This window comes from Stegostoma tigrinum, chromosome 24 (assembly GCF_030684315.1).
Source record: "Stegostoma tigrinum isolate sSteTig4 chromosome 24, sSteTig4.hap1, whole genome shotgun sequence".
Lineage (NCBI taxonomy): Eukaryota > Metazoa > Chordata > Chondrichthyes > Orectolobiformes > Stegostomatidae > Stegostoma > Stegostoma tigrinum.
This window is the reverse complement of record NC_081377.1, coordinates 19243794-19257218: the sequence shown is the minus strand read 5'-3', so window position 1 is coordinate 19257218 and position 13425 is coordinate 19243794. Positions and strand designations below refer to the sequence as shown.

At 37.2% G+C, this 13425-nt stretch overlaps 1 protein-coding gene across 1 annotated transcript in view; it reads left to right on the top strand.

The window, feature by feature from the left end:
* rragca (Ras-related GTP binding Ca) overlaps positions 1 to 13117 on the top strand; it is a 37572-nt gene extending 24455 nt beyond the window's left edge. The window contains exons 2-6 of the mRNA XM_048557971.2: positions 1727 to 1926; positions 4704 to 4818; positions 6922 to 7064; positions 8952 to 9100; positions 10279 to 13117. Coding sequence (XP_048413928.1) covers positions 1727 to 1926; positions 4704 to 4818; positions 6922 to 7064; positions 8952 to 9100; positions 10279 to 10430 — 759 coding nt within the window. The 3' untranslated portion in view covers positions 10431 to 13117. The remainder of the gene's footprint in view (positions 1 to 1726; positions 1927 to 4703; positions 4819 to 6921; positions 7065 to 8951; positions 9101 to 10278) is intronic.
* Positions 13118 to 13425: the final 308 nt, after the last annotated feature.

Below are 13425 nucleotides of genomic sequence, written 5' to 3'. Positions count from 1 at the left end.
TTGTTCCTCAGCTGCCCTTGCTGCTAGACTCCTTTTCTGGACCACTGCAGCCTGCCTGCCTTTATTCCTTCGCTAAGCTTAGAAAAGGTTAGTTGTAATTTTTTCTGACCCAAGTTGTTCTTCTGTCAAACTGCTAAATTCTACCAAGTTATATTCACAGTTTTCTGACCTTTTACTATAACATCATCTTAATAAACTTGCTTCATTAAGTATTGCCAGATCCAACCTTAGCACACATCTCCTTGCTTGCTTCTCTCTCCCCTCTTTTTCCTCCTCTGCAACTCTGATCCCAGCTCCTCAACTCTGATCTGAAGTTTTTTGAGCTGCAAACACTTAGGTTTTATTCTGGATCACATTGATCTCCAGCAGCTTCCATATATTGCACCAGCAACACATCACTCAACCTGCCATCATTAGTAGATTACATTTATAAACTAATGACTGGATTCCCAGCTGTTTAGACTTTACTGTAATATTTCATCCTTATAAACTTAAAATTACCAATATAAATCTCTGCTTACAGTTATTTTGAGAAGAAAATACCAGAGACCTAAACACAAGCTGGAAACTTTGTTTTAATAACTATATTCTCTTGTACTCATCAATTAACGTAACTTATTTCCCTGGACACATTGCACTGTGATTCATGACATCATTCAACCACTGATCTCATTTGGGGGTAGGCAGGCAGTCAGTCAGTCTTTGCTTTTACTCTCTACCATTCAGCTCTCATTCTGGAGAGTTTACTCTTTTGCAGCCTAGTAATTCTTGGTTAAAGTACCTCTTTCCCTCTTTGCATGAATTCTGATATGAATCATATTTCCAAAGTATCCTCATTAAGCTTGTTTTTGTTTTCTTTCTTGTTTGTGCATTGTACACTAAAAATAGAAATGGCTCATGTGTAGATCTGATAGGCAAATGTTTGCACTCTTAAGCAATTTAGAGAATCAACTTTTAAGGTGAGCTAAAAGTTCATTTTTGGACAAGTGGTGAAGAGAGAGACAGCTGTTGCTTTTACCTTGAAAATTAATTTAAACTCTGATATTTTATGACAATGCCAGGATCCATACAGCTGCCTCCTGCAACAAATAATCTGCAGAATTGATCTGTTTTTTTTTGCCTGGGCAAAGCAGTTAACATGGTCTGAACAGTGAATGAGATAGTTAATGCTATAGTGATTGCTGTTTCAGGAAAGCAAATGTGATTTTCTTTGCTTCTGTAACTTGTTTTTTCATGCTGATGGTGTAATGTGGTTTTTCTTCTTTCTAAAGTCAAGTTTGATTTTATTAGTGTCACAGACTGAGTTACAGTGAGAAGTGTTGTGTTGTCTTATGTGCTTTACAGGCAGAACATAGCTATAAAAGTGCATCAGGTAACAGAACAGAGTGCAGGAAGCAAAGTTACAGCTGCTGAGAATGTGCAGAGACACTAACAATAAAGAGGTCCATTCAAAAGCCCTGATAACAGCAAGGAAGAAGTTATGTATACACGTACATATAAATTCAAATTTTTATGTCTTCAGCCTGATTGGAGAATATAGTCGGGTGGGAGGGGTCTTTGCTTATGTTCGTTGCTTTTCTGATGCAGCAGTAAGTATAGATGAAGTCAGTGGATCGGATACTGGCTTGAGTAATGGACTGGGCTCTGTTCACGACTAGTTTCTTTCAGTCTTGGGAGCAGCAGTTGCCATTACACGCTGTCTTGATGAATGTTATGTCCTTAACAGGATGATTATATGGAAGCTCTAGCAAGACTTCACTTGACAGTATCCAGAGCATACAAGGTCAATCCTGAAATCAATTTTGAAGTATTCATTCACAAAGTAGATGGCTTGTCAGATGATCACAAGATAGAAACCCAAAGAGACATCCACCAGCGAGCCAATGATGACCTTGCTGATGCTGGTTTAGAGAAACTGCACCTAAGGTAAGTGATGTAAATGACAGGATACCTGATGCATTTCTGTTGGGCTTGTTGATTTTGTAGAATGCACTCAAATGTATTTCTTGTAATTAACCATTTGATATAAAAGTAAATCATTGTAGTTATTTAACAGTCTTGATAATTAGTTTAGAATCTCTGCTTCCAGCTTTTTAACTGTCCAATGTTGTAATCCATCTTATGATCTTGGTGTAAAATAAATGATTGTATAGTTGATATGTAAATTCTCCAAAAATTCTACATTGGCTGAAATTCTCCAGAAATGTTGTTCAGTTAGCGTCACATGAAAGGACTTTCATTATGCTTTGCAGATTTTTAAAACCTGCAGCAAATAAAGGTGGTAACTCATCATTTATGCTTATAAATGCCATGTTAATAACGCAGTAATTGTTGATACATTAATAACCAAGCTGTCTGACCCAGAAATTTGTGTAAACTTGTCTCATTCCTACAAGTGGTGAATTGTTTGTTTCTCTAATTCAATTGTTCCCCTACCCCCCCCACTTGTTTTAACTCTAACTTACTTTTCTCAATAGTTATGTCTCCTCCTTACTCAACCTTTAAAATTCATTGGTAATACATACACTGTCACATTGTTTATAGGTCCAAGTGGTCCATTGCTGTTGCTATAACACTAGCTGCTGTCTCTTACAGCAGGTGTGTCACTTTTTTGTTTTGAAAAAAAAAACTGTGTGGAAAGCATAAGATTCTGGCTGACTGAAGATATATCTTCAAAATTTGGAAATACTGAGGATTTCACACCAGTTTTCTTTCGTTTGACACCTATGTGCTAATTCACCCTGTTTCATTATGCTTCCTCTATTTTAAGAGCATCAAACAATTTTGAAGCATTTTACTGTAATAAACCTTTCATAATTTTAGAAATTGAAAAACTTTCTATCATCCCAAATAGAAACAAAGGGCTAACGGTATAAGCCATTTTCCAAGAAACTTAATAGAAATTTTGGAGGAATCTGAAAAATGGTAGGAGTGTGGAATATTTAAAGTGTATGATACATGATCCATGTTGTGGAATATCAGGTACGCATAAGAAAAGCATGCAGGTTATGCTGATAATAAAGATTATGGTGTTTAAACATGGGAGATTGAAGGTTGGTTAGAAAGAGTGCAGGCACAAATTTTAGTTTGACTGGTGCAGTACAAAACTGTATACTCATTCACCATGTGTATAGTCAGTCAAGCTGTGACCCAGTCACATGCGTGGAAGGCAGGAGAATGGGATTAAGAAATCTATCAGCCATTATTGAATAGTGGAGGGACTGGATGGGCTGAATGGCCTGTTTCTTATCCTATAACTTATGGTCAGTCATACCTTTTTTAACTTAACAAAAAACACTTTGTTTTCATTTGAACACACTTATCCCTGCAAACGCTACTAGGTGACAACGGACGGGAAGTGATTTGAGTGAACATAAGCACCAGTATGGACTGGTTGTGCCAAATGCCCTGTTTTCAGTTGTAAGTCCTATGTAATTTACACGCACTAAGCTTAGTTTCATCGGGTTTGGACAAGTATAGCTTTTCCTAATAACCTTGACTCCTTTAGGGTGACTTCGGCCCAGATCTTCCTCTGCTTCCAGTTTAAATGCTTTGTGTCAGTACATCCAGGGAAAGGTGCATCTCTAGAACAACTAGTTTTAATTGTTTTAATTATCACAAATTAAAACAAATGTCCATTTAATATTTTGAAGCTGTGTTAAGGGATTAATTTTGACACTAAAGTAGCCTTGAACTGTAAAAACATTAAACAGTTCTTCTTGCAGTTGTCTTGTCCTTCCTAACTTATCTGTTTTTAATTTTGTATGACAATTTATTTTACCTCTTTCTAACTAATCAATTTGCATGACTGTCACTTTGCCAGTTTACAATTCCAGTGTACATGCACTGTTCCTGCAGACCAGTTGTGCCTTTAACAACTAAGCTTTCTTCTGATACTATATTGTGACCTTAAGATTTTCATTTGTCTGTCTCTGAATAAAACTATTCATGGAGATTTACTGTTTGAAATTTAACATTAATGCAAGGGTGTATGACTAGGGTAACTCGTCTGTCTTATTTTCAAAACCCTCTTGGATGGTACATGTTTCTTTCACAATCTCTCTTCAAGGAGATGTGCAGCTCATCATTTGAGGAGCTCTGACGAGAAACTGGTCAACTATGAGCTTGCATGTACAGCATATTCATTTTGTTACTTTACAATCTGAGTGGACCACAGGGCTGTAAACTCTTCGTTTCAGTTAATGGGCATTCTGGTTTAGAGTTGCAAAGCTTCAGAGAAGTTTATCAAAAAGGAGAGCAACTTTTCTGGTCGGGCAAGTTACTACTGAGAACAGTGATTTGTGAAACAATTTATGGTGTAAACTCTTTGCTCTATATTAATCCATCCTCTCCTCATGAGAATGACCAGCAGTGATCCTGCCATTAAGTGTAGGCAGTGCAACCTAACCACAAATTGTTTAGTTTCTGGCTTCAGAAGGATTTGATCATGTTTGCTGAAAAAGCTTACTTAAGTCGTATTTCTGCAAACTCAACTCCTAGGATTGCTCTGCTACAATTATGTAGAATTTTTAAAAATTGAGAAAAGCAGCGCAATGTTGGCTAAAGCATGTTGAGTTTTAAAACCACAGCTTAATTTGCCTGAAATCTGATCAGTTTCTTTTTATTGTGGGCTGGTTGAATAGTTTTGACTTAGAAGAATTAAGCTGTTCAATATTACAGATTATACTATGTCTTTTGGCCAGCTTTTACTTGACCAGCATCTATGATCATTCAATATTTGAAGCATTTAGTAAAGTTGTACAGAAGCTTATCCCACAGCTGCCAACACTGGAAAATCTACTTAACATCTTTATATCGGTGAGTACCTAGATTTTAAAGCGTTTCAATCTGGAATAGAGAAAGAAGAATAATTACTTTATTAAACCACAATTTTTGACTAAAATGTCAGAAGTCTGAAATTATCTTTTTTTTTAAAACACTGAAATTACTCTGTTACTGGATGATAGTACAATATGCTTTGTGTTGTGGAATGCCAAACCTTCACAAACAATGCACAGTGTACAATATAACTTGAGATTGAAGTCACAAAGATAATACTGTAATCTGCATTTTGTTCAGGAAATACTGGGAGGAAAGTTCTGCAACTTGATTCTTTTGGCAGAAAATGATGCTATTAGTAGATGGTTGTGCATTGTTTCAATTATTTAGGCAATTTTGTTTAAATCACTTGCTCATTTCCTTAATTTATGGGAATTTGAGTCCTTCTGTGCTGAGACACAACCTTTGGTGAATTGCCTGGGATATAAGCTTTGGCCGTTATTATTGTTGGGAGAGATCCCATCTTTCAAAGCTTGTTGGGGGGGGAAAAAACGCTGTGTTTGTGGCTAATGTCACTGCTAGATAGAGCAAACCTATTTCTCACGTACAATAGCTCCTCCTTTGACTTGACATTTGTTTATTTTCAAGTAAACCTCTGAAGTTCCTTGGGATGGTTTCAGCATTAAAGGTATTTTAAAAGCTCTTTATGTTGGGATTCCTAATTGTCGTCATAAATCTGGAAAAAGTGAAAGAAGCAGGGAATGTCTGTGATTTGTGCATAAAGTTAGTACAAGAGCAACACTTCCTGGGTTGTTTTTGTTGGTGACGTCAGTTTCTTGAAAATTATCTTAATTTGCCTTATTTTCTCATTGAAGAGAAATTAATGAATTGAATTTTGAGTTAACAGTTGACATGGGCAGAAAATAAGAGCTGGTGTAATATCTTGGGTGAAACTCTGCAAGCACGGATGGATCAAGACACTGTGTATTTGCATTGGGAATATATACCCTGAATGGAAAATGTCAATCACAATTGACTGACAATTAATCACTTAGGTGTTCATTATTTTTCTTAACCTCCATTTGTCAATATTTTACTTTTTAAAAAAAAATCTTACGCACGATAAATTGTTAAAGCTTTCAGTTGAAGATTTTTTCAAGATCTGAACTTTATGGGTGTCATAATTTATTTGAAAACTTTTAAAAATCTACGCAAGTTCTAAATCTAACAGTTTTTAGATCCCAAAACATAAGGGCAGAAGTAAGCCATTCAGCCTATCAAGTCTGCTCTGCTGCTCGGTAAACTCATGTCTGATCTGATAATCCTCACTCCACTTTCTTTTTTTTTTAAAACCCAGATAATCCCTGATTCCCTTGCTGATTTTAAAAGTCCGACTATCGAACTATACTTAACGAGCCAGTCTGTGCAGTCCTGGGAGATAAACAATTCCAGCAATTCACTGCCTGCTGAGAAGAAATTTGTCATCTCTGTCCTAACAGGATAACCCCTTACTCTGGGATTACCCTCTCTGAATGTACTGTTCTACAAGGGGAAAACAACTTATCATGATCTACCCAATAAAATTTTCCTAAGAATCTTTTGTGTTTCACTTATGTTAATTCTCACTCTTAATGCAACAGGCTGAACCTCTCAATCTTTCCATACGCAGGATCAACCTAGTGAAGCTTCTCTGGGCTACTTTTCTTCCATTATCATTCCTTCTGTTTTTTTTCCCCTGAGTACTGTTCAGCATATGCTTCAGATTAGTCTCCTTCTGATTTGTCACTTATGCACCATAAGTAATTTCCAACAATTTGAGTTGTGCACCATCAATAACGTGAGAATTTAGAATTGCAGAAATGAAGTAATTTCAATTAAATGACTTGGAATTCAGAGGAATAGATTATGTTGTATTCAAGTAATGACTACAGGTGAAATTTTAACAACCAAAATACAGAGATTGTAGTCTAACTGCCCTCGTCGTCTTCGTAACCAAAACAGTTGCTGATATGCTGTCTTTGCTCTGTTTGCAGTCACAGTTCTAAAATAAAGCATGACAAGTATTGGTTTTGAGTTGGTGGAAATTACTTCTCTTAATGCAATTTTTTAAAATCATGGCAAGCTAAATGTTTTTTTCTGCAGAATTCTGGGATTGAGAAAGCCTTTCTTTTTGACGTAGTCAGTAAAATTTATATTGCCACGGACAGTTCGCCCGTAGACATGCAGTCATATGAACTGTGCTGTGATATGATAGATGTGGTGATTGATGTCTCCTGCATTTATGGGTAAGTAAATAGAAGCATTAATAAATATTTACAGTTTTTGGTACACTTCTGAACCCTGTATTTTGATTTTCAATTATTGTGTCTGGGTTTTAAGTCATAAGAAATATCTGCTTCATTTTCATCCACTCTGTTTGAGCGTGAGTAAATTGGTCTTCTCCAAAATCCCTGTTGTGGAGAGTTGTTTTCCTATAATCCCAATCACAGCATGGTACAGCACAGCAGGGTTCGGCCATAATGCCTGTGCCGGCTGTTTGGAAAAAAATCCTATTGACTTAATCTTATTCCCTTGTCCTCTTTTGTAGCCTAACAGTTCCCCCTCACCTTTAGTTTTTATTCAATTCCCTTTTGAAAGCTGTGATTGAATCTGCACAATAGCACGTTGTAAAATTTTTTTTTTCTCAAAAATTCTGCTTATCTCACCTCTAGCTGTTTTTGCCAGTTGCCTCATTTGTATCCTCTCATTACTGACCCTTCTGCAAGAAGGCAGGAAACCTCAAACCTGCACAGTATGGTTTCAGTTGATCTATGACTTGGTGCCTAAAGGATCCTGCTGTGCCGCCTCTGGTAATAACTGTTTCAAGCAATATTTCAGACACTGCAACATGATTCTGTTTTCCCTTGTACCCACTCCAAATGTAAGTCTTGTTATTCAAACTGGTTACAAGTTCCCACTGAAGTGGAGTGGTGCAGATTTATCACATCTGTAAGTTTCAATATACTGGAATTAGGGGCACAAATAGGCATTCTGCCCATTTGGTCTGTGCTAGCCATCTGCAAGTACTACTAAACTAGTTAGTTTAATAGTTAGTTTGTGAAATAATTAATTCCTGCCATTTTCCCCATGGCCTGGAAATGTATTCTTCAACCACTTGTCTAAATGCCTTTTGAAATGTGTTGAGTTCATTTGACCATCTTTAGACAGGTGTATCTAGCTCACATTTTGTTGGGTAAAATAATCATTTCCTTGCATTGCTTCTGTTTCCTTTCCCAATTACCAGAAGTCTCTTTCCTCTGCTGACCTGTGTGTCACTGGGAACAGTTGCTCCTTCTTTTACTGCATCAAAACCTTTTGAAACACCTCTACCTGTCTCAGCTCTAAAGAATTAGAGATAGTAGGGACTGCCAATTCTGGAGAATCTGAGACGACACGATGTGAAGCTGGATGAACACAGCAGGCCAAGCAGGAAAGTTTGACGTTTCGGGTTGAGACCAGACCCCGCCCCTCCAGAAGAAGGGTCTCGACCCAAAATGGCAAACTTTCCTGCTCCTCTGCTGCTTGGCCTGCTGTGTTCATCCAGCTTCACACCATGTCATCTCAGATTCTCCAGGGAATGACTTTAGCTTTTTTCTAGACTCTACCTAACTGGGGTTTTGTATTCCTGGTATCACTTGAATAAATCTTAGCATGCAATGGCCTTCATATGGTTCCTGTGATCCTGAAAGTTACGGACACTGATCAGGCCTCAATTTGGAATTTACCTTTTTTTTTGCAAACAGCCTTTTCTATTTAACCTGTCACCTTCAGTCCTGTCTCCCAATTCTTCACTTGTCATCTTGCCTCTGTTTCCAGTTTTTAAATTTCAAAGCATACATTTTTTTTCCAGACAGTGATATAGAGAATGTTGTGTCATTTTTCAATTCATATTGTAGTGTCCAGTACGCCCTTGGGAAAATAAATGAAATGCTTCCTATTCTCGACTTTCTAGCAAACTGCATAATCTTCCATCTAGCGTTTGAAATTACAGTATGTCAATGATTTAACTTGAGTTTATTTTCTGTATATCTATCCTTCCTTTTTTAAATAATAAGTCATTAGTGTTAAATTTCTTTATGGAGAAGTAGAAAGATTTGACCTATGAAGTAATACATATAATAAATTCCCTGCAGACTTAAAGAAGATGGCACTGGAAGTGCATATGATAAAGAGTCTATGGCAATTATCAAACTCAACAACACAACAGTCCTGTACCTGAAGGAAGTGACTAGGTTTCTTGCTCTTGTATGCATTCTAAGGGAAGAAAGTTTTGAGAGAAAAGGTAACGTAAACTAGAGCCTAAGTTGCTGATGAATAAATATACTAAATTTTTCCCTGCAATGTTTGTAGCGATCACATCACTTTATACAGTCATGCTCTGTGTGTCAATCTGTTGAGCATTACACTTGTGTAGCCTGTGCTGCTGGTCCTAGCTGTGTTCCACTTAAGTGTTGGTGGTAGAACATTTCAGTTTTGATCCAGAATGTTTGCTAATGCATTGGTAAAACTTGCCTTCAGTTTTATTTTAAATTTTACCTTTTACTATTAAATAAAGTGAAATAGATGCCAAGCCAATAAAACTGTTCTGTTATGATGCTTAGGATCTGGCACAGAAGACTAACCTATCCCTTGCCCACGCCAGAAAGGTAATAGTGTCAGCTGTCTGTATATTTTGGATTTGAGGATTTCTTAACTTGGATGGAACTATACCTGCTATCTTAACTCTGAGTTATTAGGGTGCAGATAGAGACAATTTGACCCATCATGCCGTATCCAGTTCTGTTAACTCGTGTCAGTCTCCTGCTTCATCCCCATGTTCCCACGTACTGTTACTATCCGAATAACCATCGAACCCAACTGTACACTTTTCCAGTATTTTTCTTCTCTTCAGTCACAGAATGAGGGCATCACTGGCCAGGCAGCATTTATTGCCCATCCCTGATTTCACAGAGGTCCATTAAGAATCCCACATTGCTATGGATCTGGAGTCACATGTAGGCCACATGGCTAAGGATGGCACATTTCCTTCCCTAAAGGACATTAGGATTCATAGTCATTTTAGATCCAGATATTGATTGAATTTAAATTCCACCATCTGCTGTGGCAGGATACGAACCTGGGTCCCTAGAACATTTTCTAGATCTCTGGGTTAACAGTCCAGCAATAATTCCTTTAGGCCATCGCCTCCACTGCAGTATGTTGTAACATTTCATGAGCAAAGAATATTGCAAGTGTCCTCTTGATTTATCATTTAACTGTTGCTTGGTGGTTCCATTATTTTGAACAACATGTCCTGCATTTTTAACTTGTGGAGCTCATCTTAAGTTACAGTATGGTTAGTTTGAATTACTTCTCCTTTTTATACTGTCTATATAATGTGGCAAAAATTTTCTACTTCTTAAGGAGTGGTTATGATAAAAAGTAACAACTAAAGATGTATTTCTGATTGATCTGTTACAGGGTTGATAGACTACAATTTCCATTGTTTTCGGAAAGCCATCCATGAGGTATTTGAGGTTGGAGTGAGTGCTCACAGACCAAGCAGCCACCAAGTGAATTTGCAGAACATGAAGACAGTGACTCATAATGGCACGCCGAGAGCTGCTGTGTAGCCCAGCCATAGGATGACTGTGCCAATTTCCCACGATTCAGGTCTGCTGACAGCACAGCAGATGAAACAAAACGCAAGCAGAGCACAACAGGACTTGCATTAAAGATTAGAGCGGTGCCCTCTCTCTTGATGAGAAGAACATTGTGTCCTGAACTTTTGTGGATTAACGCTAAGCGATTCTGTAAGCTGTATCTGTACACTGGGAGGTCTAGCTGTGTCAGTACAGTGGTGGCTTTGCAAAGTACCAAACCCACAATCATGCCAGAATAATATTTTGTTGGTTCAGCCTTTTGATCTGACTTGTACTGCTGTACAAATGGAATAAGATGACATCATTTTCATGGCCTGACTACTTCTACAATTGTTGTTATTGTTACAAATGTCATATGTCCATCTCCCACCCCTGCTTTCTGCCCAACACCACAGTTTTCTTTTTTTGACTTTGGTTTGTGGACCTCAGGTGAAAGTTGAGATAATTGTAGTAGTGATGTTGCTACTGCCAATATTAAAATAACTACAGTCACCTGATCTTTGTGTAAAGACCAATTATAGTTTTGAGGGATTTATGCAGAACTTCAAAAGGGGATATTGCCTGCATAAATAACTTTGTCCTGACAGTTCACATAGCACATCCTGCTGCTTAGAATGGTCTAGAATCGGTACTGATATCATTCCTAGAGTACGTTGCAAATTACAGTTTGGTCCCCCTTTCAGTTTCAGTGGAGCTAGAATGCTTGAAATTTTCCTTCACTGCAAAAGCGTAATGTCATAATGTGTGCAAATGAGATAATAAATATCTTGGATTTCATTGAAACAAATAGAGAATGGACTGAAGGGAAATGGAGCCCCTGAACCTGCTGTGTGGTTTGACATGGTGATTTTCAGCATCCTGCAGTTGCGTTGCAGATGTTCCGAATTCCTGCAGGAAACTGTTGTCCTAAGCTTATTTAATTTTGATTTAGTTCTGTTTACAAGTGTTTCAGAACATTCAAACTCATGACAGCAATGAAGTGAATTGAACTCCAAGCTGTTGATCTCTGCTAAATATTACTGATAGCATTTTGAATGAAATATTGACCATGAATAACCACTTAGCCTCATTAATTGATGGCAGCTAAGTGAATTGAGTTTTTGCTTTAATAAAAGGCAACTGAAAAATGGTCAACTGACCAATCAAGTAAACGGGTGAAAGTGATATTACATTTGGGTAGTGGCAAACCAGCATGTCTAATTGATTATTCTCTCCAAGCCTTATACAAAAATATTGCATATCCTAATACATAAGAACTCCCTATTATTACCACTATATGTACTGTTTCACACTCCCCTATCATTACATCTTAAAATTGCCACTGTATTTTTTTGTATGCATTCAATGTGATCAGAACTCATAACAGCACACTCTGCTGCTGATTGAGTGTATGTTGTTCGCTTGCTTCAGTATTCACTTAAACACCAATCCCCTTCCATATTCCTGATCTAATAACTTGATACCTTCATATTTAAGGCTTCTTTCTTTCACGGATCTGTTTTAAACTTGGGTTATCAATAAATCTGTAACTGGCTTCAGATGTTTTGTCCTTTTCATGGAATTCTGACTCTTCTAAGAATTATTCTGTAATTTTAAATGAATAAGATCTAAGGATTTGTTAAATTATTTTTCTTATCAGGATGCCTCAGTAATTTCAATTTCTTAATGGTCAATGATAAGTCAGCACTAATCAGAGAATGATATACAAATTTTGTGAATGTTAGGCCTGTGTTTTGTTTTGAATTCCAAACTTGAGGTGTATGTCTGAAGCTTGCACTTAAGCAGAATCACCCAAGTTGGATCAAATTATCTGGCAGATTACATTTTACACATTCTACAGTAATAAATACTTGAAGCACAAAGGACCATAGCAAATTTATTTGCTAAATAGCCCTTGATTTTTTTTGTTTGTTTGAGGCTATAGATCTTAAGCTTTTGCTATTCAAGCTTAGATGTGAGAGATTGCTTACATATTCAACAAATATTTCATTTTGATAACATGACAAGTTCTAAAGCAGGTGGGGAAAATTTCCATGTCATTATGACCAGAAGCTAGCAGTTAACAAACAAGCTTAAATGTGGTTGCAGTCCTATACATCTAACAGAAATCTTCACCAACCTTTAGTCTTGAATCTGAGTGATCTATACCTTTCAGGTTTGCTTTGCAATGTATTGTTTGTTTAGATGTGATTCATGAGAGACTTTCCTGTCGAGTGGAAAATGTTGGATGATGTGACCAACCTGAGCTGCTGGGACATTCCTACTGACCAGTTACTGATTTACTGTTTGCAGAGGCTTTAGTGGTTTATAAATAAATTTGCCTTCCCTGTTATACAATGGTGGGCAAAAAGTGTGATTCTGGAGATGGGAAGAATTTTTAAGAAGCGCTAATGCGTTGGCTTCGTGTGTGAAATTGGAGCCTGCGTGGCTACTGTCAGCTTCTTTGAAACTCCCTTTTTTTAAAAAAAAATCCCTTCAAGTGGATTGTTTTTGCAAAGGTGCTGTTAGGGCTGTTAACACTTTTTTTTCCCCCCGAGGTTTAATTATTGTGCAATGAGGGTGTATACACACAGCCTACTGAATCCTTGTATTGTCTACAAAAAGATGTGCACATTCGGATTTAAGAATGTGTGCTGGAATAAACCAATAATTTTTCATCTCCAGTGTTGCAATGTTTTCTTCCGCCTTTTTCCTTGATTTCCTGCCCTACCCGCAACCAAGGCAGTCTGTTCCTGTCTAAAATCAAAATGTTTGAGAATAACAGATCAGTATAGGTATTGTTGAATTGACATGCTAAGATTATAATTCTATAAATGTTCAGATCATCTCATGAGAACAGCATTGTTCTTGGTGTTTATCAATCGATGACCAAATTGGCATGTCTCATTCATTGGCAATTATCTTGTGCTAAAGGATATTCTTTATTTTCTTTAAAGTCTATAATTAGCTTGTTTTAGTTACATGC